This window comes from Ctenopharyngodon idella, chromosome 18 (genome assembly GCF_019924925.1).
Source record: "Ctenopharyngodon idella isolate HZGC_01 chromosome 18, HZGC01, whole genome shotgun sequence".
Lineage (NCBI taxonomy): Eukaryota > Metazoa > Chordata > Actinopteri > Cypriniformes > Xenocyprididae > Ctenopharyngodon > Ctenopharyngodon idella.
In genome coordinates this window covers 13871476-13897136 of record NC_067237.1, presented here as the reverse complement: position 1 = coordinate 13897136, position 25661 = coordinate 13871476, and the positions used below count along the sequence as shown (strand labels likewise).

The 25661-nt window shown below is 35.0% G+C and overlaps 1 protein-coding gene across 9 annotated transcripts in view; it reads right to left on the bottom strand.

The window, feature by feature from the left end:
- LOC127500066 (CUGBP Elav-like family member 4) overlaps positions 1 to 25661 on the bottom strand; it is a 121476-nt gene that overhangs the window by 32779 nt on the left and 63036 nt on the right. For 5 of the 9 annotated variants that reach the window (XR_007926247.1, XM_051870947.1, XM_051870950.1 and 2 more), the window contains exons 3-5: positions 23420 to 23468; positions 10038 to 10166; positions 5568 to 5647 (exon numbers count right to left, since the gene is read on the bottom strand). Coding sequence is in view for 8 of the 9 variants with exons in the window: in XM_051870947.1 (XP_051726907.1) it covers positions 5568 to 5647; positions 10038 to 10166; positions 23420 to 23468 (258 nt within the window). In the remaining variant the exon portion in view is untranslated. The remainder of the gene's footprint in view (positions 1 to 5567; positions 5648 to 10037; positions 10167 to 23419; positions 23469 to 25661) is intronic. The other 4 variants (XM_051870949.1, XM_051870951.1, XM_051870954.1 and 1 more) reach the window with 3 other exon arrangements.

Here is a 25661-nt window from a genome sequence, read left to right as displayed (position 1 = left end):
AAAAAAAAAAACACTGGAAAATTTTTAGGGAAAAAATAAGAAATAAAGGGATTTTAAAAAAGGCTACTACACATGGCATTTTTTAAAATATAATCTGTTAATGTTGAAATAAAGGTGGTGTTCAATAGCATGTCAGCGTTTGCTTAAAAACACTATAAAAGTGTGTATTGAAATGTAAAACAATGTGCTGGAAACACACTTTATATACACATACCTACAGATACTAAATCAGCACACACACACACACACACACACACACACACACACACACACACACACAAGGACTATTCCAGGACGTTCCTGTTTAATTACTGGAAACACACAAACACAAGGGCAGCTGAGGACATGATTACAGAGAGACCATAAAACAAACAAAGAGAGAGACAATGATGATGGCTATGAAAGCGAGACTACATCACAATGATCTGATTATTAGTCTGGACGTTTGCCATCCTGCAGAGTCTCTCTGAGGGCTTTAACAGATATCAGACGCTCTGAAGACTCGCTGAGGTCAGAAAGTAAAAGATATTATGAGGAGAAAAACACAGATCATCACCCAAAAATAAAGGAAGCTCAAAGAGGACAGTTTCTGTGCCGTTTATGCCAGTTTAACCTTTGATCCACACCAAGACTTTCACTGTTACCTATGAGACTGCGGCACAGAATATGAATTACTACAAGTTTAAAACTCTGTATGGAGTTTATATCTCACAATTCTGACTTTATTATCTCAATTCTGACTTTATATCTCACAATTCTGACTTTATTATCGCAATTCCGAGTTTATATCTTATAATTCCGACTTTATTTCTCAGAATTGCGAATTTATATGAGATTATTATTGCTATTCCAAGTTTATATCTCACATTTCTGACATTATTATCTCAATTGTGAGTTTATCTTACAATTCCGAGTTTATATCTTAGAATTACGACTATTTCTCACAATTCTGACTTTATTTCTCGCGATTACTTTTTTTCCTCACAATTCCGAGTTTATATCTCACAATTCTGACTTTATTTCTCACAATTCTGACTTTATATTTCACAATTCAGACTTTATCGCAATTCCAAGTTTATATCTCACAACTCTGACTTTATTATCGCAATCCCGACTTTTTTTCTCACAATTCTGAGTTTATATCTCACAATTCTTAATTTATTACTCTCAATTGCAAGTTTATATCTCACAATTCAGACATTTTTTATATCTCACAATTCTGAGAAATAAAGTCAGAATTGTGAGATATAAAATCGCAATTCTGAGAAAAAGAATAATGATACAAGTAAAAAAACGATGTCACAGAATCTGTCTTGAAACAAACTCAACTGGACAGAAGCTCAACTCTCCCATCCTGAAGTTTTCGACCTGTTGTGTCCAGATGACAGCAGGTGTTTCTGTCATTCTAGGAGAAATGCCATTTTCATCCCACTGAAAGCCACATTCCCACAAACAAACACAATAATTATCTGCGGAACCAACCGCTGCTATATCTCGTATGAAATGAATTTGCTGAATTTGATAAGCTGCAGCGGGGAGCTGTCATCTCTGACAGTCCCGGCCGAGGCATTTGTCACGGGTTCAGAAAACTAATCTCATTTGAGGAGAGCGTTTGACTTGAGAAGAGCATCTGGATTAAATTTCGCATGGGCCGCAGAGATTTACATAAGAAAGAAATAAAAAACAATAACTGAAGATATAATTGCAGAATTGGACAGAATGGAACTGACAAGAGTGACACAAACATATTCAAGAACTTTTTTACAGTTTTTACAAAATCTTTACAAGATATTTAAGTTCTTTTGCAAAAATCTGCCTTTGTGTTTGAGGTGAGAACATGTCCAGGTGACATTTCACACAAAAATCAAAAGGAATTATATTTTGCATAAACAATTACTTTATTATTCTTTTTTTGCATTATTATTGCATTATTTTCATTATTTTCATATCAAATCAACACTTTTTTTTTTGCATTATTATTGCATTATTTTCATTTCAAATCAGCATATTGTTTCCCCATAAAAATTCCCATCACTGTAATGTGTCCAGATCTTTTACTTTTCAGTTGTTTTTGTTGTTGTTATTCTCAACAGTGATTCATTATTACACTGTAAAGAAATTTTCAAAGATTATTGCAGTATGTTTTAATTTTTGAGTTTTTCTACTTCAAAATGTCACATTTAGTTCAATATTACTCTCCATTTCATTGTAATTAATTGTGAAATTTACTAGCAATTTCTGAGAGAACTGTATATGCATCAATATTTTTCAGTGTAGTATATGATACTTTTTACAGTATTGAAGTAAAATATAAAATACATATTAAAATTTATATACAAAATGTATATAAAAATATTATAATACTATTACAATGTTAACTGGTGTAACTTTAAAGCAGTACAAAAACTTAACAGTTATAATATATATTATTGTTTGTTTTATCAGATTACAATAATGAGACATTGTCATGAAAATAATGCAAAATACAATTTCTTATTTTTTGAGGTGAAATGCGGTGTGCACGTTTAATAAACAGAAATTATTGGTTACACTTTATTTTGATGGTCCCCTTTAGACATTCTACTAACTACAAGTCATTTTGCAACTACACTTCTCATTAGAGTATTAGTAGGCTGTTAGGTTAGGTTTCGGTTTAGTAGAATAGATTGACATGTGGATGCAAAGTTACTTGTAGCCAGTAGAATGTCTTTTGGGGAGCATCAAAATAAAGTGTTAGCAGATATTAAGCAGACAGTCTACTAAAACTCTGAGAGCTAGTTGACCTGTAGTTGCAAAGTTACTTGTAGTCAGTAGACTTTCTGTTGGGGAGCATCAAAATAAAGTGTATTTAAGCAGACAGTCTATTAATACTCTAATGACTGCTAGTTGACCTGTAGTTGCAAAGTTACTTGTAGTCAGTATAATGTCTGTTGAGGAGCATCAAAATAAAGTGTATTTAAGCAGACAGTCGACTAATACTCTAATAACTGCTAGTTGACCTGTAGTTGCAAAGTTACTTGTAGTCAGTAGAATATCTGTTGAGGAGCATCAAAATAAAGTGTATTTAAGCAGACAGTCGACTAATACTCTAATGACTGCTAGTTGACCTGTAGTTGCAAAGTTACTTGTAGTCAGTATAATGTCTGTTGAAGAGCATCAAAAGAAAGCAGACAGTCGACTAATACTCTAATGACTGCTAGTTGACCTGTAGTTGCAAAGTTACTTGTAGTCAGTATAATGTCTGTTGAGGAGCATCAAAATAAAGTGTATTTAAGCAGACAGTCGACTAATACTCTAATAACTGCTAGTTGACCTGTAGTTGCAAAGTTACTTGTAGTCAGTATAATGTCTGTTGAAGAGCATCAAAAGAAAGCAGACAGTCGACTAATACTCTAATGACTGCTAGTTGACCTGTAGTTGCAAAGTTACTTGTAGTCAGTATAATGTCTGTTGAGGAGCATCAAAAGAAAGTGTATTTAAGCAGACAGTCGACTAATACTCTAATAACTGCTAGTTGACCTGTAGTTGCAAAGTTACTTGTAGTCAGTAGAATGTCTGTTGAGGAGCATCAAAAGAAAGTGTATTTAAGCAGACAGTCGACTAATACTCTAATAACTGCTAGTTGACCTGTAGTTGCAAAGTTACTTGTAGTCAGTATAATGTCTGTTGAAGAGCATCAAAAGAAAGCAGACAGTCGACTAATACTCTAATGACTGCTAGTTGACCTGTAGTTGCAGTTACTTGTAGTCAGTATAATGTCTGTTGAAGAGCATCAAAAGAAAGTGTATTTAAGCAGTCGACTAATACTCTAATAACTGCTAGTTGACCTGTAGTTGCAAAGTTACTTGTAGTCAGTATAATGTCTGTTGAGGAGCATCAAAAGAAAGTGTATTTAAGCAGACAGTCTACTAATACTCTAATGACTCCTAGTTGACCTGTATTGCAAAGTTACTTGTAGTCAGTAGAATGTCTGTTGAAGAGCATCAAAAGAAAGCAGACAGTCTACTAATACTCTAATAACTGCTAGTTGACCTGTAGTTGGCAAAGTCCTTGTAGTTAGTAGACTTTCTGTTGGGGAGCATCAAAATAAAGTGTATTTAAGCAGACAGTCGACTAATGCTCTAATGACTGCTAGTTGACCTGTAGTTGCAAAGTTACTTGTAATCAGTAGAAGGTCTGTTGAGGAGCATCAAAAGAACTAATACTCTACTAACTGCTAGTTGACCTGTAGTTGCAAAGTTACTTGTAGTTAGTAGACTTTCTGTTGGGGAGCATCAAAATAAAGTGTATTTAAGCAGACAGTCTACTAATATACTCTGACTGCTAGTTGACCTGTAGTTGCAAAGTTCCTTGTAGTCAGTAGAATGTCTAAAGTGGACCATCGAAATAAAGTGTTACCGAACTATCTTGTACAAAGTACTTTTCTCGGTTATGATAAAGTTTAAGTGAATATTTCCATGATCAGCAAACACACACATTGAGCTGCAGTCAGTCTGTTGACACTCAGTATTTCAGCAGAATCAGCTCAACACCTGAGATCAACACCTCAATGTCTCTGAGATCTCCAGACTCTTCTCAACTTAGACAAGTGAAATTCTCAGCTTTTCCAGCCTGTCTGCATTTCTGAGCTCCAGCGCTCCAAGATGGATGTGCAAAACTACATTTTAATTAAAATCAACTAGCCTGCGGTTTGTCTGAACAACTAGTCAATCTTAAGGACAGCTGGTTTAGGGTGATCAGACACTAAACGCAGCCCTTCAGCAGACCTCCTGCAGATTCTCAATAAAAACAGGAACACTTGCTCATGGCAGACATTCATTAGCTGTGCTTCCATCCACCTCTTTTTTGGGGGGAAATCACAAAAAACACTGGATGGAAATGTCAAGATGTGCATAAATGTTAAAAATGCTTATAAAAAATGTATGCACTCAATTGAGGCGGATATATTTGTATCCGATAAGAAGACATGCACATAAACTACGATTGAAACACATTTAATGACTAAATCCCTCAAAACCTCATGTGACTTTGCCTCAGCAGAAGCTGTGATTGGATAACTGGACTAACCAGCGGACCAATCGCATCACACCATCTCAAATGAGTCAGTCTGTCATCAGAATGATTTGGTTTAATTCCCTCCAGAATTCGAACACCAGCATCCGAACGCAAGAGAACATGACAGCGTTTATTGTGTTTCATCTGACGCTCTGAGATGAACTCATTTATGATGGAGGGAAAAAGAGCACCATTGCAGCAACATTTTTATTACTGATATTTTGTGCCAATTTCCCAGGAAGTTTGTTCTCTTGAACACATGGGATGGAAACGCTGCTTTATTTGCAAATGTTTTATGCAATACGTGTAGCACGAGCAGTGATGAATAAGAGGTTTTTATAAAGCAGACTGTGTTTAAGACAGCAGCCGACTACCATGTTGAATATGAATCATATTACTGGCATGAACATTATTTGACTGGTTAATCAGAGATGAAACCTCTGCACAGTTTTAACAAGATGACAAGACTAGGAGTGTGTGTGTGTGTGTGTGTGTGTGTGTGTGAGACTCACCGGCATCGTCTGTCCACCATGAAGACTGTTAATAGCAGCCTGGGCTTCTGCATGACTGGAAAACTTTACAAAAGCACAGCCTGTCGAGAGAAAGAAAGAGAGAGAGGTTAGTTAACTAGTCATTTTAAGGATAAAAGAATTCATTAGTACTGTAGTCATGCTGTCTCTGCTGTGTCAGTAGAACAAACTAGTTGAAATACGGCCATATTAGTTCATTAAATAAACACAATAAGCAAAAGAAAAAAACTCTTTACAATAACAACTACTGTTCAAAATTTGGGGTCAGTAAGATTCTTTTTATTTTAAAGAAATTAATACTCTAGGCTGGTATATAATAAACAATATAATCAGACAGAGGTTCCACAGGAAGTACAGCGTTTCCCTGCTGTGATTTGTGCTGGTTTTGTTTTGTTTGGAAAGACCGATTCTGAGTGAATTAGATGGATTCATATAGATTTACCCACCATGATGTTCCTAGAGAGTTAGAGCTTTACTACGATAACAAACACAGAGACAAACCCAAAATCTTCTCATACATGTTAATAACTGTAATGACAAACAGAAACCTTTTTTTGTATTTTAAGAATAAAAATTTCATATCGCTTGTGAAGTCAAGCCTATATATATATATATAGGTAGTACAACTAGATCTCTTTTATTGAATCCAAATGGTTTTAATTATATTTTTCTACATATAAAGGTATTTTAAAATTTTTGAAGTTTCAAAAGGTCATTCGGTTTAACCGTCCGAATGCCAATACAGCCATTTAATTTGTGATTAAAATATCTAAAAATGTAATAAATGTATATTTTTTATTCTGGCATGACTTTATAACATTATATATCAACATAGTGCAAAATGGTATTAAAATTATGTGTAGAAGTCGTTGCTTTGTTATGAGAAAGAATGTCCGGAAAAATGAATTTCATTGATGTCATTCGGAGTAACCAATATAAAGAGACCGTTTTGGATCAAGTCATGCGGTCAATATCATGTGACAGGATGTGACATCATTTAGACACCTGCAAAGGACCACATGGTCGTCAAGCAAAGTAACTAACTCTCTTTTAACTATTTGAAAAATTCATATTTTCACTTGATCATACGCATGTCCTGAAACATCAGGTCATTTGGTACAACCGCTATAAAACATGGAAAATGTTGTAATATTTTAAAAACTTGTACTAAATATAAAATGTTTGATTGTCCTTTTGCTTGCTAGCTAGATATCAGCCTGTTAGCATTGTTTGAAAATATTGTCATTCGGTGTAACCAAAAGTGTCATTCGGTAAAACCGAAATTTTTGGTTAAACTGAATGACTTTTGGTGACAAATGTTTTCCATCTTGTAAAAAATGACAAAAGCAGTGTTAATTAATTATAAAAACCACATAATCTCATTGTTAACACTTAATAAAACTTCAAAATGAATTATTTCTCCATTATGTTTTTTTTTTTTTTGTACACTTTTAAAAACCTTATTCAGCCAAACCTATATATATATATATATATATATACACACACACATTTAAAATGCATATAATATATATAAATACAAAATGATATACATGCACACTCATGTATATAATGCATATATTATATAATTAAATTTAATATATATATTTTTTAAAATATTTTTTATATTTTAAATGCATTTATTATATATTATACATTTTACTATCTTATCTAAAAATATACTGCATAGATATACAATGCATATATTAACCAAAAAAAAAAAAAAATATATATATATATATATATATATATATAACATATTTATTAAAAGTTTTCCCAAGTGAGAATGTCCCCAAATTTGCCATTAAAATAATACTAAGTGAAACCACATACACACAGTTAATCATATGCATTTGCTGCAGGACTCCATGCAAACTTCTTCAAAGGGAAGAAAGGAAAAAAGCAGAGAGAACAGAGGAAAAACCGGTGTGAGATGAGACACTGATACAATCTCCTGCATCTCTCCTTCATTTTGAGGATTCAGCTGGTGCCTCTGAACACTTTAACCTTTCCACAGAGAATAACCGGAGCCGCCGAGGGAAACACAGCACAAACATCCATCTAACAAACCCCGCAATCATCAAACCTCCGTGACCCCAAAAGCCCAGCGCCCGGCCGGCAATTCATCCGCTTGAAAGCCAGAGAATGACTTTTATTTTCCGCAAACAAGATGCATTAATGCCGGAGAGAGTGACGAGGCTCTATGACACACTTTCACGAGACAGAACGACACTTCAGAAGACGAGAAAAGCTTTAGACATGACAGCGCACGTTTGAGGATTTAAAATCTGATGGTTAGGGAACATGATTCGAGGAGAAACATTTGGACATGAATTCATGTGGGCAGACGTGACGGCATCTTAACTAGAGCTGCGAAAGCTCTATTCAGGACAGAAATCCAGCCAAACTAGAAGTGAAAACATGAGAAACACGTCAGAAGAAGATCATTATTACATCAAAATTACATCTTTTTAATATCTTAAATGTTTCACCCAGACAGCAATGAGATCAAACAGAGAGCAAATGGAGTCCTGAATTTTCTCATGAGAAAAGAAACCCAGTAATCTCACACATCTCCTCTGGATATTCACAAGAAATCTCAACAAAATGAAATTCTGTATCCAAACAAGTTTCAACATTCCATCCAATCAATCAAACAGTTAGCCCCGCCCCCAAACTCACCTGATTGGCTGAGTCAGAAGTTGGCATGTCATGCCACTCAAACAGATCAATGTTCCAGTGACTCTGAACATGAAACTGACACAACACACTACCTGAACATCTAAATATTACAAACTTCATCTTTAAAGCGACTGCCCAGCAAACATTGGTCTGACAGCAACATCGTGTCCCTGGCCAAAAATAGTCGCGGTAGGACGGCATAAATCGGTAAAAATATGTAACAGAACATTTCCTAAAAATGCATTCAGATATGTTTGTACATGTCTACAATTCTCTAGGGTTGCATGTATAATTGTTACTTTGACTTTTAGCTACATGTAGTTCAATATATAATACTTAATTAATTAATTAATAAGATAACGTCTAAGATTTCATTTTGGAACTATTTTTCAACCATGACAGGACGTCTTTTCAACAGTCAATTAAATGTCCAAATGTTTGCTGGGTGAACATTAAACTGAGAGAAAACAAATTTGGTGTAGGATTTACTTTTCACTCAGAAATTGCTAGTAAATTTCACAAATAATTACAAACGGCAAGCAACGCATTGAATTAAAGGTGAAACTTTGAAGTAGAAAAACTGAAATACAACAGGCTTTGAGTTCAGCAGCAGCCCGTCCATTTCTGTAATTCATTGAATAAAATGTCTCATTTATTTTGGGATATTGTGAAATATTATACAAAACATTCATGGATAAATGCATCAATAAATGTACAATCACTAATGCATGTTATTAGTTAAAGTTATTTAGAATTAAAAAGTGATTAAATTTGCGGTTGATGTCACTTCAGGTTCAGGTTGAACGCTGCAAATTTGAATTAATGCAGTAAAGTTATCCGGGTTTCACTGAATTCCCTTACAATACCCGTAGTATTCACATATATGCACCATATATATACTGCATACTGCAGAAAATAGTACAAATATAGTATGGTAATATGAACAAAACATGCCCAGATAGAGAAATAAGAGAGATCAATGAAATAAATAAGAGATTTACAGGTTTGTTTGTAGATACTCAAAGTTAAAGGTCTCTTCTGCTCACCAAAGCTTCATTTATTTATTAAATATTATTCCAATTTAAAATAGCTGTTTTCTATGTGAATATATAGTAAAATGTAATTTATTTCTGTGATCAAAGCTGAATTTTCAGCATCATTATTATCACAGTCTTCAGTGTCACATGATCCTTCAGAAATCATTCTAATATGCTGATTTGATGCTCAAGAAACATTTATGATTATTATCAATGTTGTGCTGCTTCATATTTTTGTGGAAACCATCATATATTTTATTTTTCAGGATTCTTTGATGAATAGAAAGTTCAAAAGAACAGTCTTTACTGTCAGTCTTGATCAATTTAATGCGTCCTTGATTAATAAAAGTTTTAATTTCTTTAAAAACAAAACAATCTTACTAACCCCAATCTTTTGAACAGTTGTGAATTATAATAATATATTTTCTTCTGTTGGCCTTTTTTGTAACAAAGCTATGATGCAATTCCATATACTTTAGTTGGAAAACAACAGCACATGGAACAGTAAAACTCTTGTCTTTAAACTCTAAACAATGTTTCCAAAACATCACAAGTCATTCTCAGTATCCAGATAATGTTCACTTCTCCAACAGAAGACTGTTCAGTGCTGATTCGTACGTAAGCTTTTATAGCGAGCCAGTAATGTGTGTTTGCTACATGTGAACAAACTCAGAGAGTAAAGGAGGGGAATGAGAGCGTGAGAGAGGATGAGGCAGAGAGTTGTGTGGGTGCTGACCCTTACTGGCCCCATCAGGCCCCCGCAGCACGGTGCACTCCTCTATCTGCCCGAACGACTCAAACAGCCGCCGGACGTCGTCTTCGCTCTGCTGTTTTCCCAACATGCCCACAAACAGCTTCCGGTCTTCTGAGAGAGAGAGAGAGACAGACAGACAGACAGAGAGACAGAGAGAGAGAGACACGAATTACCTCACATTCACTCATACACACAGAGTTCATGAGATCCGGCGGGATCTTTGACATCACAAGGAAAACCACGAGGATTGAGGAGGAAAAAGATCATTAAAAAATATATTTAAAAATGTTTAGGAATTTGTTCTGGAAATACCAAGTAAGAAAATACATTTTTGGAGTGAGGAAACGTACACCACAACGTACACTGTTGCAGACATTGTACGGTTCACGTGTACAGCTCGTACACGTTCCTATCCATCAAACTCTCCGTCAGAGCCACACGAGTCTGTTTTTACTGTACTTTCCGATGCCTAATTGAATGTTCGAACAGCAGAAGCACTTCAGCTGTGTGTTAAAATCATAATCCTTTCATGCCAATGAAGGAGCTGGAAAGCGAGTAATCAATATTTCATGCCCTGTTAACTGTATTTTATGGTTTTGTCAGATCTTTTTGACACTAAACTCAGTAAAAACTTGCTGAAGACATCAAAAAGTTCAGAGAAAGAGAAAGTTCACAAGTATAAAGGAGGATCATGAATCACGATTGTTATTCTCAGTTTTAGCGGTACACAAGTACATTATTGACTGTCTTTCCGATTGAAGACTGTTATTTGAACATGTCGAGCTTCATTCGCTCATCTAAATGCACCTGTATCTTCTCATTCATCAGTTCTCCCTCATCTCTTCAGGCTGACAGCTTGTATTCCCTCCACATTGAGTCTTACATAAGCTGTTTTAATGGAGCTTTGCGCTGTATGAGCCCCGACTCATCATCTGTCTTCTGTACTGTACCAGAGCTTTACATTATGCATACGAGTGCTGTAGGATACGGCACTCATCCTGAGAGGAAGAGATCAGAGACCGTGACATACTTATTCCACACCAGACAGAGAACAACTCACGTTTAGCTGAGATACGGCTGAGAAAAAACTGAGATTTAGCTGAGATACGGCTGAGATAAAACTGATACGGTTGAGATAAAACTGAGATACGGTTGAGATAAAGCTGAGATACAACTGAGATATGGCTGAGATACAACTGAGACTTAGCTGAGATACGGCTGAGATTTAGCTGAGATACGGCTGAGATACAACTGAGATACGGTTGAGATAAAACTGAGATACGGTTGAGATAAAGCTGAGATACAACTGAGATATGGCTGAGATTCAACTGAGACTTAGCTGAGATACAACTGAGATTTAGCTGAGATACAACTGAAATTTAGCTCAGATACGGCTGACATAAAACAGATTAAGCTGAGATGCAGCTGAGATAAAACTGAGATTTAGCTGAGATATGGTTGAGATAAAACTGAGATACAATTGAGTTATGGCTGAGATACAACTGAGATTTAGCTGAGATACGGCTAAGATAAAACAGATTTTGCTGAGATACAGCTCAGATACAGCTGAGATTTAGCTCGGATACGGCTGACATAAAACAGATTAAGCTGAGATACAGCTGAGATAAAACTGAGATATGGCTGAAATACAACTGAGATTTAGCTGAGATACAGCTGAAATACAACTGAGATACAACTGAGATATGGCTAAGATACAACTGAGTTATGGCTGAGATACAACTGAGATACGGCTAAGATAAAACAGATTTAGCTGAGATTCGGCTGAGATATAACTGAGAAATGGCTGAGAAAGCTGGGATACAACTGAGATTTAGCTGGGATACAACTGAGATTTAGCTGAGATACGGCTGAGATACAACTGAGATATAGCTGAAATACAACTAAGATTTAGCTAGGATAAAACTGAGATTTAGCTGAGAAACTACTGAGAATTAGCTGAGATACAACTGAGATACGGCTAAGATACAACTGAGATTTAGCTGAGATACAACTGAGATACGGCTGAGATACAACTGAGATTTAGCTAAGATACAACTGAGATTTAGCTGAGATACAACTGAGATTTAGCTGAGATACGGCTGAGATACAACTGAGATTTAGCTGAGATACGGCTGAGATACAACTGAGATTTAGCTGAGATACAACTGAGATTTAGCTGAGATACGGCTGAGATACAACTGAGATTTAGCTGAGATACAACTGAGATTTAGCTGAGATACAACTGAGATGCAACTGAGATTTAGCTGAGATACAACTGAGATATGGCTGAGATTTAGCTGAGATACAACTGAGATTTAGCTGAGATACGGCTGAGATACAACTGAGATTTAGCTGAGATACAACTGAGATTTAGCTGAGATACGGCTGAGATACAACTGAGATTTAGCTGAGATACAACTGAGATTTAGCTGAGATACAACTGAGATGCAACTGAGATTTAGCTGAGATACAACTGAGATATGGCTGAGATTTAGCTGAGATACAACTGAGATTTAGCTGAGATACAACTGAGATACAACTGAGATTTAGCTGAGATACAACTGAGATTTAGCTGAGATACAACTGAGATTTAGCTGAGATACGGCTGAGATACAACTGAGATTTAGCTGAGATACAACTGAGATTTAGCTGAGATACGGCTGAGATACAACTGAGATTTAGCTGAGATACAACTGAGATGCAACTGAGATTTAGCTGAGATACAACTGAGATATGGCTGAGATTTAGCTGAGATACAACTGAGATTTAGCTGAGATACAACTGAGATACAACTGAGATTTAGCTGAGATACAACTGAGATTTAGCTGAGATACAACTGAGATACAACTGAGATGCAACTGAGATTTAGCTGAGATACAACTGAGATATGGCTGAGATTTAGCTGAGATACAACTGAGATACAACTGAGATATTGCTGAGATACAACTGAGTTTTAGCTGAGATACAACTGAGTTTTAGCTGAGATACAACTGAGATACGGCTGAGATACAACTGAGTTTTAGCTGAGATACAACTGAGATACGGCTGAGATACAACTGAGATGTGGCTGAGATACAACTGAGATATGGCTGAGATACAACTGTTTTCAACAGTGATATTGAATAATCATAAATGTTTCTTGAGAAGCAAATCATCATATTAGAATGATTTCTGAAGGATCATGTGACATTGAAGACTGGAGTAATGATGCTGAAAATTCAGCTTTGATCACAGGAATAAATTACAGTTAAAAATATTTTCACATAGAAAACAGATCTTTTAAATTGGAATAATATTTCACAATTTTTTACTGTATTTTTAAATAAATGCAGTCTTGGTGAGCAGAAGAGACTTCTTTTAAAAACATTAACAAACTTGTTACCGGTAGTGCTAAGAGTCGTCATTAAACAGCTCATAAGACAATAACAATTTTCTTGTATGTATGAGTCTATGTAGAAATACTGTAAAGATTCACCTCAGATCATTTACTGCTTCAATGATCTGACATCACAAACATGATGATTACATTAGATCTGACAACACACAACTCATTTCAAATGCAAACGGCTTAGCCAATCACAACAGACGTTTATATAAATAAGTCTTAAAGGCACAGTAGCACAAACAGACTGTGAGATCGTAAGGACCAGAAAAGCTTGAAATTATGCAAAAAACATTATAAATGGTCCTCAAGGGAAAAATAAAAAGTATTTAAAGTTTAATACAGCAGTGTTACATCATGAATGTATGTATATTATAATCTGTTTGACTGTAACCCAGCGTATAGCAGTAAGACCCGGTCTGTCTCATTATCTGTGTGCTCTAGGGGCCTGGGGCTCCGCACACATCAGGGGCCACTCGTGTCAGCTTTACAAGCCTAATTAACAAGCCATAAGCGCAATAATGAACATTTCCGACATGTTAGTCTACGCTGAGAAAAATGAAATTACCCACAGAGGATGCTGGAAGTTTCCTGAGGGACGGATGGGAGAGAAATTGAATTTACAGTCCGTTATCTTTTCATTCCCGGACCTATGAGTTATATTCGCCATCTCTGCGTCCGCGGCGCGCTCACACACACCTACAGGAGATGGATCACTATTAATTAGCGTTCACGCCTGAACTGAGCTGCACTTTAGAGATCCTCCGGCCGACGCTTGGCTGCAAAGAGTGGCGTAATAACCCCCTGAAGAGGCTTCAGAGCAGCAGACGCAGATCTCAGACGGGCAGTAAAGACCCTGAGGGCCATGATGTCACTTCACCTCTGTCTGCCACCATGAATATACCTGCAGATCTGAGGACAAATGATCTGAAAACAAGGTGATTATTAACAGCCAAACAGTTAGTGGTGAGAAATTAAACATGAAGCCTATTATTATATTTATTTTTGAAGCAATATAAACATACGTAACCTCGAAATAGTGTAAACATTGAATAGAAGACACGCCATTGCTGCGTATGTGATGTGTGTTTGTTTTTACAAACTGACAGATGAGTCAGAATCAGTTTGAATCACTGAATCTGGAACAAGTTTGTAAACAAGACATGTGACCCGACCCCAGCAAACAGGAAATTCTCAGAACTCTAGCTAACGTTATGGCAAGATTCTTTCAACGTTATAAGTAATCTTTCTTCCTTTGTTCAAAGTTATCTGGTCTTTAATAATGTTCCTGAAAATGTTGGCAGAAAAGATTATTTATTAGCGCTGTCAAATTGATTAATCGCATCTAACATAAAAGTTTGTAAATATATGTGTGTATGCGTATATCAGTATTAATTTTGTTAATTTTTGTCATAATTTTCGTCAACAAACTAGTTTTGAATGACAAAAACTATGATGAAAATCTACTGACATTTTCGTCAATGAATAAAAACGCACGAGTACTGAATTGAGCTCTCTTTTGCGTCTTTTCGCGCCTGAACGGACAAATACACTGAAAATTGTCAAAATGCCCGTTTTAGCGTAAAAACAGTTGGTTATGTCTAAAGTGAATGTAAACAGTTGGGAGAATATTGGATGTGTATCAGTGTATTGGATCCGTGCATTCAGCCTTAAAGTGACAGTAGCCTAATAAACCTGCTGCTGTCCGTCATTAATGTTAATCAAACAAAAGAAAAAGAGAAAATCACTCAGTGTTCTTGACTGAATAACTTTAATTGCTTTAATAAGGATTAATCTATATTTCTAAATTTTAGAGAAATGCTTAATTGATGCATTATTTAACTAAACCCATTAGATTTATCGACTAAATCTAGACTAAAACTAAGAGAGTCAAATATTCACTTCAATCTCGTCGTCTCTCATCACTGTCCGTCTCTCTGCGTGTGTCGTGTCTTTCTGCAGAGGAAATGGTCTGGAAAATAAGAACCTGTCAGTGACCGCGTCCAACAGATGACGAGCAGACCGGCCTCTTAATGTGAACGCAGAAAAAAGATATAAAGACAACTAAAGAGTGATCAAAACACCACTGACATCTGACAGCCGCCCGCCTGAGAGTCTTATCATTGCAGAGAAATGAATGGATGCACAAACACCATCAGCAGACCAGATTAATGCTGCTCCCCTCAGGATGAGGAACGAGTGCTGATGTCTGAAGAGATGAAGGATGTTCACGCTGCTCTTTTCTGAGTTTGAAACAACATGAGGACGAGTAAATGTTGACAGAACATATATTTTCGGTTTTCTCTCCCTCCTTTTAGGGGTGTGAAAATACACTCATGTCACAATTTGGTTCGATACGCGATACTGATCTCATGATACTTTAAACAAAGCCAAAATACAGTTAAATAGTTAACAAAAACACTATTCATTACAACGCTAAATTTGGTATTACATTACAGATTATTTTTTACTATGTCTGGTGACACCAGAATAGAAATATTCATGATTCTGCTTAGCTAAAAATACAGAATTATGATAGGTATATATGTCTCTTACAACATACACTGGCTGAAAAAGTTTTAAATATTGTATTTTATTAAATACAGTTTTAATTTATTAATAATAATTAATAAACATGAAAGCTCAAATGTGTGACCTTCTGTGTTTACCATATTTGATGCTACATTAAATCTGTCTAAACATCCATTTTGGGTAAACTATACGCAATACATACACTACTGGTCAAAAGTTTGGAATAATTCAGATTTTATAATGTTTTTTGAAAGAAGTCTCTTCAGCTCACCAATGCAGCAAAAATACAGTAAAAACAGTGAAATATTATTACTATTTAATATAGATGTTTTCTATGTGAATATATAGTCAAATGTAATTTATTCCTGTGATCAAAGCTGAATTTATTTGATTACAAATACAGTAAAAATCACAAAATATTTAAAACAGCTGTTTTCAATGTATATATATATCGTAAAATGTAATTTATTTCTGTGATCAAAGCTGAATTTTCAGCATCATTACTCCAGTCTTCAGTGTCACATGATCCTTCAGAAATCATTTGCTGCTCAAGAAACATTTATGATTATTATCTATGTTGAAAACAGTTGTGCGGCACTTATTGTAAATTGAAATAATATTTCACAATATTTCTGTTTATTTCTCTGCATTTTTTCATCATATAAAAGAAGCCTTGGTGATCAGAAGAGACTTCTTTCAAAGACATTATTTTAATAAAAAAAATTTGACCTGTTGCATTTTTGTATTATGATATATTACGATAATATATTGTTACACCACTACCTCGTTCCATTGTGCTCGTTCCAAATATGTCATTCCACCAAAAAGTGAGAATTTAGTGGCTTATATGTTGTTATTTTCTACAGAAACACGCACAAATTTGGCACAGACAGAAGTTTGGAAATAATAACAGAAGAAAACTGACAGACAGCTGCTGCAGATGATAAAAGCTTTGTGCTGAGGGGCTGCGGTGTGTGTGTGTGTGTGTCTGTTAACACACACACAAACACAAACCTTCTATTTCTTCTCTGCTTGTCTCCTTTTCTCTAGCTTGCTTCCTAATCTAGTTGTCTAATAAACCTGGCACAAATATTGTTGGCTCTTTGATGAATAGCTTTTGTTCCCCCTTTGTAAGTTGCGTTGGATAAAAGCTTCTACTAAAAGCATAAATGTAAATGTAAATAAAACAGCCCAGCATATGTTGAGTAAAAAACATTTAACCCAACACAGCTGGGTCAAAACAACCCAGCACAGGGTTGCCAAAATGAAGTCTTTACTATATACTCAAAGTATGTACTTCTCCATCATCACACTCAGTAGAAGATGACTTTCTCTCGTCTTGAGCCTCATTTGCATATTGAGTGGAGCAAAAATCTGATTGAGTGGCAACATGCCCACCGACAGCCAATCCAGAACGGCCTACAGGTTTGTTTTTCCCAGCAGCCTCTGCGTGCCGTTAGTGTCTGTCAATCACTGATTCTGACAGAACAGACAGAAAAGGGCCATAAAGGACAGACGTCAGAACATGAAAGAATATTAAATACTGAAGTCAACTAGTTCTCAGTCCTGCTGAGACACGGCAGTGAACATTCACAACAGAGAAGATGGAAGAAGAGAAGACTGAGAACTGATATTAAAGGAATATTCTGTGTTAAACACAACTGACGGCATCATGACACGCTGAACATCTCAGAAAATCACGAACGGTAAACATTTACTATATTGCACTTACAATCGAGGTCTATGAGTTAAATCTACAAGAGGGTCTAAAAGGAAAAATACTTAAATTAAAGTTTTTGTTAATAAACCGACAAATATCTCTTTATATAAAAAAATACCTTTAATTTAATATGACAGCTGTAAGAAAATAATTTGAATGAACATTCTATTCTATTCCATTCCATTCTATTCTATTCTATTCTGTTCCATTTTATTCTATTCTGTTCCGTTCTATTCTATTCCATTCCATTCTACTCTATTCCATCCCATTCCATTCTATTCTATTCCATTCAATTTCATTCTATTATATTCTTTTCCATTCCGTTCTGTTCTATTCTATTCTATTTTATTATATTCCATTATATTCTATTCCATTCTACTCTACTCTATTCCATTCTGTCCATTCTGTTCTATTCCATTGCATTCAATTCCATTCTATTGTACTCTACTCTTTCTATTCCATTCCATTCCATTCCACTCCACTTCCATTCTATTATATTATGTTCCATTGCATTCAATTCCATTCTATACTATTCTATTCTACTCATTCTATACTATTCTATACTATTCTATTCTACATATTTATATGAAATAGAATATAGTAGAGTTATATTTATATTTCACTGTACTCTATTCCATTCCATTCTATTTCCATTCCATTGCATTCAATTCCATTCTATTGTACTCTACTCTACTATATTCTATTCCATTCCACTCCACTTCCATTCTATTATATTATGTTCCATTGCATTCAATTCCATTCTATACTATTCTATTCTACTCTACTCTATTCTATTTCACTGTACTCTATTCCATTCCATTCCATTCTGTTCTATTCCATTCTATTCTACTCTATTCCATTTCATTCTATTCCATTCCATTCTGTTGTATTCCATTCTATTCTACTCTACTCTATTCCATTCCGTTCCATTATTTTCCATGTTATTTAATGCCATTCTACTCTACTCCATTTCATTCTATTCCATTCTGTTCTACTCTATTCAATTCTGTTCTGTTCTATTCTATATTGTTTGTATGGTGAATTATTTTATGTCCTCCATATAAAACTGCTTAGTGTTCTGCAAAAAATAAACAAATAAATAAACAATACATAAAATTAAATAATAAATAACAAATTAAATTATCCTTAAAACCCCTGTTTGCATGAAACAAACTCCATATACGGATTGGAAACAAAAAGTTATAATTATAATAATAAATAATTATATTTCTAACTTAATTTTATATCAAATATATTATTCATTCATGTATTTATTTATATTTAGCAAAAACAAGTTTTATTCTATTCTATATAGTTTCAAACAAACTATATAGAATAGAGTAGAATAGAATAGAATAGAATAGTAAGGTCATTCAAATTACATATTAAATAAAATAATCTTGTTTTCTAAACAGAGAGACATTTTGTCAGTTTATTAATTACTGATTATAGTCATAAAACATTGAATTAATGCAAACTAACTGAACGGACATAATCAGATCCTCACGCAGAAACAAAGCTAAAGTTTTCCAGGCTTCATTTTTTTAAACTGTTCCTGACACGAGTGAATAAACGCGGCTGTGGAAGATCAGGATGAGCTCCAGTGTACACAGCTTCAGTCTGACACACCTGAAGTAAGTCACGTTATATCTGAATTAATCAAACAGAGCTCAAACTACCCACAGTTCTATGCAAACACTCAAGGACATTTGCACCTCGTCAGATGAGAGTCTCGTCGTAAAGTCTTGATGAAACTCCGCTGACCCGCAGATCACATTAATCACTCGTGCTGAAACGAGATCCGCCTACTGACACACACGAGTCACAGACACGCGCCTTCATCACGGGACGAGGACGCGTGTTTGAAAACCTTGTTGGCACATCGTTCATCGTTTTAGGTTTTAAATATTTGTCTTTGATTCCGGCTCATTAAAACCACCAGAGCCTCATTAATTCAAATATTTAGTCAATTAAAGTCTGAATCCTGTATAAATTAGGGAAATAAAACAGCCTGAAATAAAGCAGGGAAGTCCAAATGGGTTAAAGCATTTCCTCTCCCTACAATAAACGCTTAGTTCATCCAGAAATCAAACTTCTGGCATCGTTTACGTTATTTTCCAAGCTGCTCTTTTACAATATAATGGAAGTGGATGGACATCTGCCAATTACATTTGTCACAAGAGACTTTTGAATAAACAGCAAAATCCTGCATTTTCAAATGTGTTTCTAAATAAGTATAAGGATCAAATGTGCAGGACGCTCTAAAAGTAAAAAATACTAAGATGAAGTTAAAGTGTTTTGCAAGTTTTTGTTAAAAATCTGACAAAAAAATCTATTTTTAAAAAATTTATTTATTTAATTTAATATGACAGCTGTAAGAAAATAATTTGAATGACCATTCTATTCTATTCTACTGTAGAATTATTTTATCTCCTCCATATAAAACTTGTGTATTTTGTGTATTATATATGTATATATATATATATATATATATATATATATATATATATATATATAAAATTAAATAATAAATTATTTAATTGATTTAATTATTAAATTAGAATTATTTTAACTCCATATAAAACTGTTGTGTTTTGCAAAATAAGTAAATTAATAAAATTATATATATATATATATATATATATATATATATATAAATAATAATAATAATAATACATTTTATTATCCTTAAAGCACTGTTTACATGAAGAAAACATTGGAACATTGGAAACACAACAATACATTATTATATCTATTATTAAATTTTATATATCTATTATATTATACATAATGTTGTATATATTATATTATATATGTTTACACCATCACGTTTACATATTTACACTGTTAACCAAATATATTTGTCACCAGTTTCTGAAAAGTAAAAAATACTTAGCTAAAGTTAAAGTCTTTTGCAAGTTTTTGTTAAAAATATGACAACTGAATGAAAAACTGATTTAATTTAATGACAGCTGAAAATAATTTGAATGAATTGTATTCTATTCTATTCTATAATTATTTTATCTCCTTCATATATAACTGTTATGTGCTTTGCAAAATAAGTAAATAATAAAAACAATATATATATATATATATATATATATATATATATAACACAACAATACATAATAATATGTATTACAAATGTGTTTCTGAATATAATTACTTCTGTTCTGAATTCATCATGTTCTATGGAAGAAAAAGAAAGTCAATCAAGTGAATTATTGATACTAGATTATCATTTTTTGGGGTGAACTATCCCTTTAAAACGGTTCTTGACTGACTTTACATGATGTCAGTGTGTCGATAAGGGCTGCTGCTGTAGATTAGAGTCGGTGTGAATCAGTAAGATAAGAAAGAGTCAGCGCTGTTAATGACAGACCAGCCCGTCTGAGGGCACAACTACAGCAGATGAGCTCACAATGACTCGGGTCTCGTCCATCATTGACTGAAAACTGGACACGGTTTTGGACTGCTGCTGTTCACTGGTATGAGACAAATGGAGTGTGAGTTGTATGAAAACTCAGAGTGTCACGCGCTGCCCACAACATGTCAGAACACATTCACTCAGGACAAATAAAGAGCCAACGAGACACAACAGCAATGAAGCCAGCAGAGCACTAAAAATACCGCAACAGCGTTCGCTTACTACAGTCTCACACACACACTGTCTTCATTTCAGACTTTACCGAACAAAACCAAGATGCAAACTGCTCAGCCTGATGATAACTCATCCAGAAATTATTAATGCATGAAAATGTTAAAATATATTTAGGTAAATAATGTCATTTATTATTATTATTATTATTATTATTACAGTGTGAAATGATGCTTTGCTTGTTTACAAATTAGATTATTACTTTATTTTAATTATTTCATTTTGAATTTACACTACTGATGAGAGTTTTTTTTTAACGTTTTTGAAAAAGTCTCTTCTGCTCAACAAAGCTGCATTTATTTGATTAAAAATACAGTAAAAAATGTGAAATATTATTACAATGTAAATAATATTATTACAATGTTTGCTGCTCAAGAAACATTTATGATTATTATCAATGTTGAAAACAGTTGTGCTGCTTCAGATTTTAAAAACAGACGTGTGTGTGTGTGTGTGTGAGCCAGCCAAATATTCTCACCAGTCACAGCCAAATATACACACGCAGTAAAGGCTGTCCTTAATGGTTTATAAGTTATTGTTAAAAATCAATTTCCCTATGGAGAAAATGAATGGAGTTTTTACCAGAACTCGACTGTTGCGCTCTATTAATTCCTTTAATATACAGTGCACACAATTTGCATTTCTCCTAACTCAGTAAAAATGTCTTAATTGTAAATGATGTTATTTTTGTATCAGTTTGAATGAAGTTGAAAGCGTGTCTCTCTGCACTGGAGCTTCACGAACTAAACCTGATGATCAGAGATCATCCAAAGAGCATCTGGAGCTTTAATGGAAGATGTCACATGATCAGTGACACTTATTTACTAAGTCACCTATATGATTTCCACAGATTTCCAATGTGCTCTCAGAGTTTTGGACCCCACTATGTGTGTGTGTGTGTGTGTGTGTGTGTGTGTGTGTGTGCACACATGTGCTTGTGTGTGTGTCTGTCCATAAAGTATTATTTCGTTTTTCTATTGTATATTTTCAGCGAACAGCATCAATTTTCATCATGAAATATCACACCTTTCACAATAAAAACAAGACCCATCCTTAATTTTTCCTTCAAATTTTAGCGGAAACGAATGAATTATGACAATAAAAGAAAACACATTTAACCTCACACACACACACATTTCATAATAACTGATAATTTCAAAGAAGAGCATTTAAATATGGATCTGAATGATATGATAATAATCATAAATGTTTCTTGAGCAGCAAATCATCATATTAGAATGATTTCTGAAGGATCATGTGACACTGAAGACTGGAGTAATGATGCTGAAAATTCAGCTTTGATCACAGAAATAAATTATATTTTACTATATATTCAAATAGAAAACATTTATTTTAAATTGAAATAATATTTCAGAATTTTTACTGTATTTTTGATCAATTAAATGCAGCCTTGGTGAGCAGAAGAGACTCTTACATACACAGTTGGGTCCAAAAGACTGAGAACACAAAGTCAAAATGTAATTTAAACCCGGAAATAAATAATGTTTTACACAGCAAAACATCCAGTGTTAAATTAACACTTCCAGTGTCACCCGGTGTTTATATAATCCGGTGTGGATTATATAAACACTGGCAATGTTAATTTAACACTAACAGTGTTCATTTAACACTGGAGGTTCACGTGATCATTGTCACTACTTACAAAGATTGATTTTACATCCTTCAGATTGAGCTTTAATCATGTCCAGCACCAGCGCTGACCGACAAAACCGACAGTAAAACTACAAACGAACTCACAGAACCGCAGCTGCAGGTCAAACACAGATGCTGCTACAAACATACGGCGAGTCCTTTCAGGACAACCAGGTGTTTGAATCCAACCGTACGACCATGACATCACCTGCGGCTTTAACGGCACACGAGCGGATCGTTATTACGGCGGGAACCTACGGCTCCTTTGATCTCAGCCGAGTCACGGCGAACCACGACGGCCCGAACGGCCCAAACAGATGGCGAGTCAATGGAGGCAAGTGACCTAAATTAACGGCCACTCCGACACGGAGTCACTCGCCCTGTGTGTGTGTGTGAGAGAGAGAAAGAAGGTTAATTACCTCCTCGTCCTTCACTGTCGGCTGGTTTCACCTGGATGGGCCGGTTCATCTGAATAAGAAAGAAAGAGAGTTGTTAGAACAGCATGTGTGTGTGTGTGTGTGTGTGTGTGTGTGTAGGAGCATGTTGATGCCTTTAGAGTCACAAGAGTATCAGATAAATAAACAAACACATCGAGAAATCACACATCATTTTACGCCAGACTGCTTCACAAACGAGGGTCAATTCAACGCTGGATTTGCACAAAAGATTAACATGACGGCACATGCTAGTGGATGAGTTGAATCAACTCCACAGCAACTACATAAATTTATCCACTAACCATTCAGAAACATCTAAAAGTTGTAACTTCTTCCTGAGTCTCTCCATCAGTGTCGACTCCGGTTTGAACAATGTAAGGCTGAACACCGTCGTCATTTTGGCTGCGTGAGATTCTCCGCCTTTGTTGTTGTTGAGCGACCGAAGCGTGAGCTGTTAAAGCTCCGCCCTCTTCTGGAAAGGGGGCCGGGAGCAGCAGCTCATTTGCATTTAAAGGGACACACACAAAAACGGCGTGTTTTTGCTCACACCCAAATTTGACAAGCTATAATAAATGATCTGTGGGGTATTTTGAGCCGAAACTTCACAGACACATTCTGGAGACACCAGAGACTTATATTACATCTTGTGAAATGGGCGTTATAGGTCACCTTTAAAAGCAATTATCTCCAGAGACGTGCTGATGCCCAACCAAACTACAAGCATTAGAGATATTAAATCAATTGAAAAATCAATCAATCGATCAATCAAATATAAATTACCCAACCGTCAACATTGAAATGTGGGTAAAATAATGTCCGTTGTTGTATCAACAATAAAAAAAACATGGCTAATGGTTGAAAAAAGGTGAATAAAATACATATAAATCAACGTTAAAATCTGAACAAGATCTGTATGAAAAATAAAATGTTGCAAATATCAACATTTGCAAAATGTAAACAAAATTCAACAGTGAATCAACCTCTATCTATGATGTTAATTTGTCTGTGAATGATCAAAAATAATCAAATAATAATCAAAATAATACAACATCATATTTTGCACATACATTAACACAGGTGAATAACGGCAGGGTAATAAGAAATAAATATAAGAATATTTATAAGAAATAAATATAAGGAGAAATGGACATTACCACTTTGATAATCACAAGCTAAAAATAAAAAGAAAATTTTCATTTAGCAAATTGATGCATACATTTGTTTTATAAACTGTGCTCAGATACTAAAGCCTCAAAAGTCTTGAGCATAATCTTAATAAATGTTGACAGATTTATGAATGGAAAAAAAATAAAATAAAACACCATTGGTGAAAAATTCACTATTCTCTGAAAACAAGCCAAATGTTCTCTAGGTTACATTTGTATTGTTTTATGGATGTTTTCGATGTTTAGAGTTGGAGTTTTGGCTGCAAATGTCAGTTTCATTCAGCTGGATCTGATCTGGTTTTGCTGGTGAAGGCGCAGCTGAACAAAGCGATGTGTGTGTCAGTGTTCGGGTCAGACTGAGACCCGTGAGACGTTCTCTCTTCATTCTGATTTGTTCAGTCTCAGGACTCCAAACTTGTTTGATTGGTTGTAAAGCTCCAGAGCTGCGGCCCGTTAAAATCCTCAGAGTCGCGGCGGCAACAGGAGTCATTAAGCAGCACAGGGTACACCGGGAGTTGCTAAGCAACCGGGCAGATCGGGTCGGCAGCCTGTTGGTCTACGGGCGAATTGGCACGCGCCTTTTTTCTCTTGCACCATTTTCCACCATTTTTTTCCATGGTGTGTCCAATGAGGTTAAAGGAAAAACTCCAATTATTCACCAGAACCCCCGAATGAAACCGTCCCCCCACCTCCGCCCCACTTTAATGTCCTCTTTTACTCAGTTTGACAAAAAGTTTTGTGCCATCACTGAGCGCCGGCGGCCAGATACACCTTACACACACACACCTGGATACGGCCCACAAGAATAAACCCACCTACACGGACCACACCTGAAAATAGAGAAAACTCCAATGAAACCACTTCAATATCTCAAATGTTTTTTTCCCAGAAAGCAATGAGAATTCTGCTTGCATCTCCAAGATGTTTCTTTAAGACCCCAAATTTTCTGACCACATAAAATAATTGAAATTAACAAAATGGATATTTACTTTAATTAAAAAGAGTTTTTCCCCCCCCCAAGTGTAACTCCTCTGGATCTTTCCAAAATGAAGTTCTAT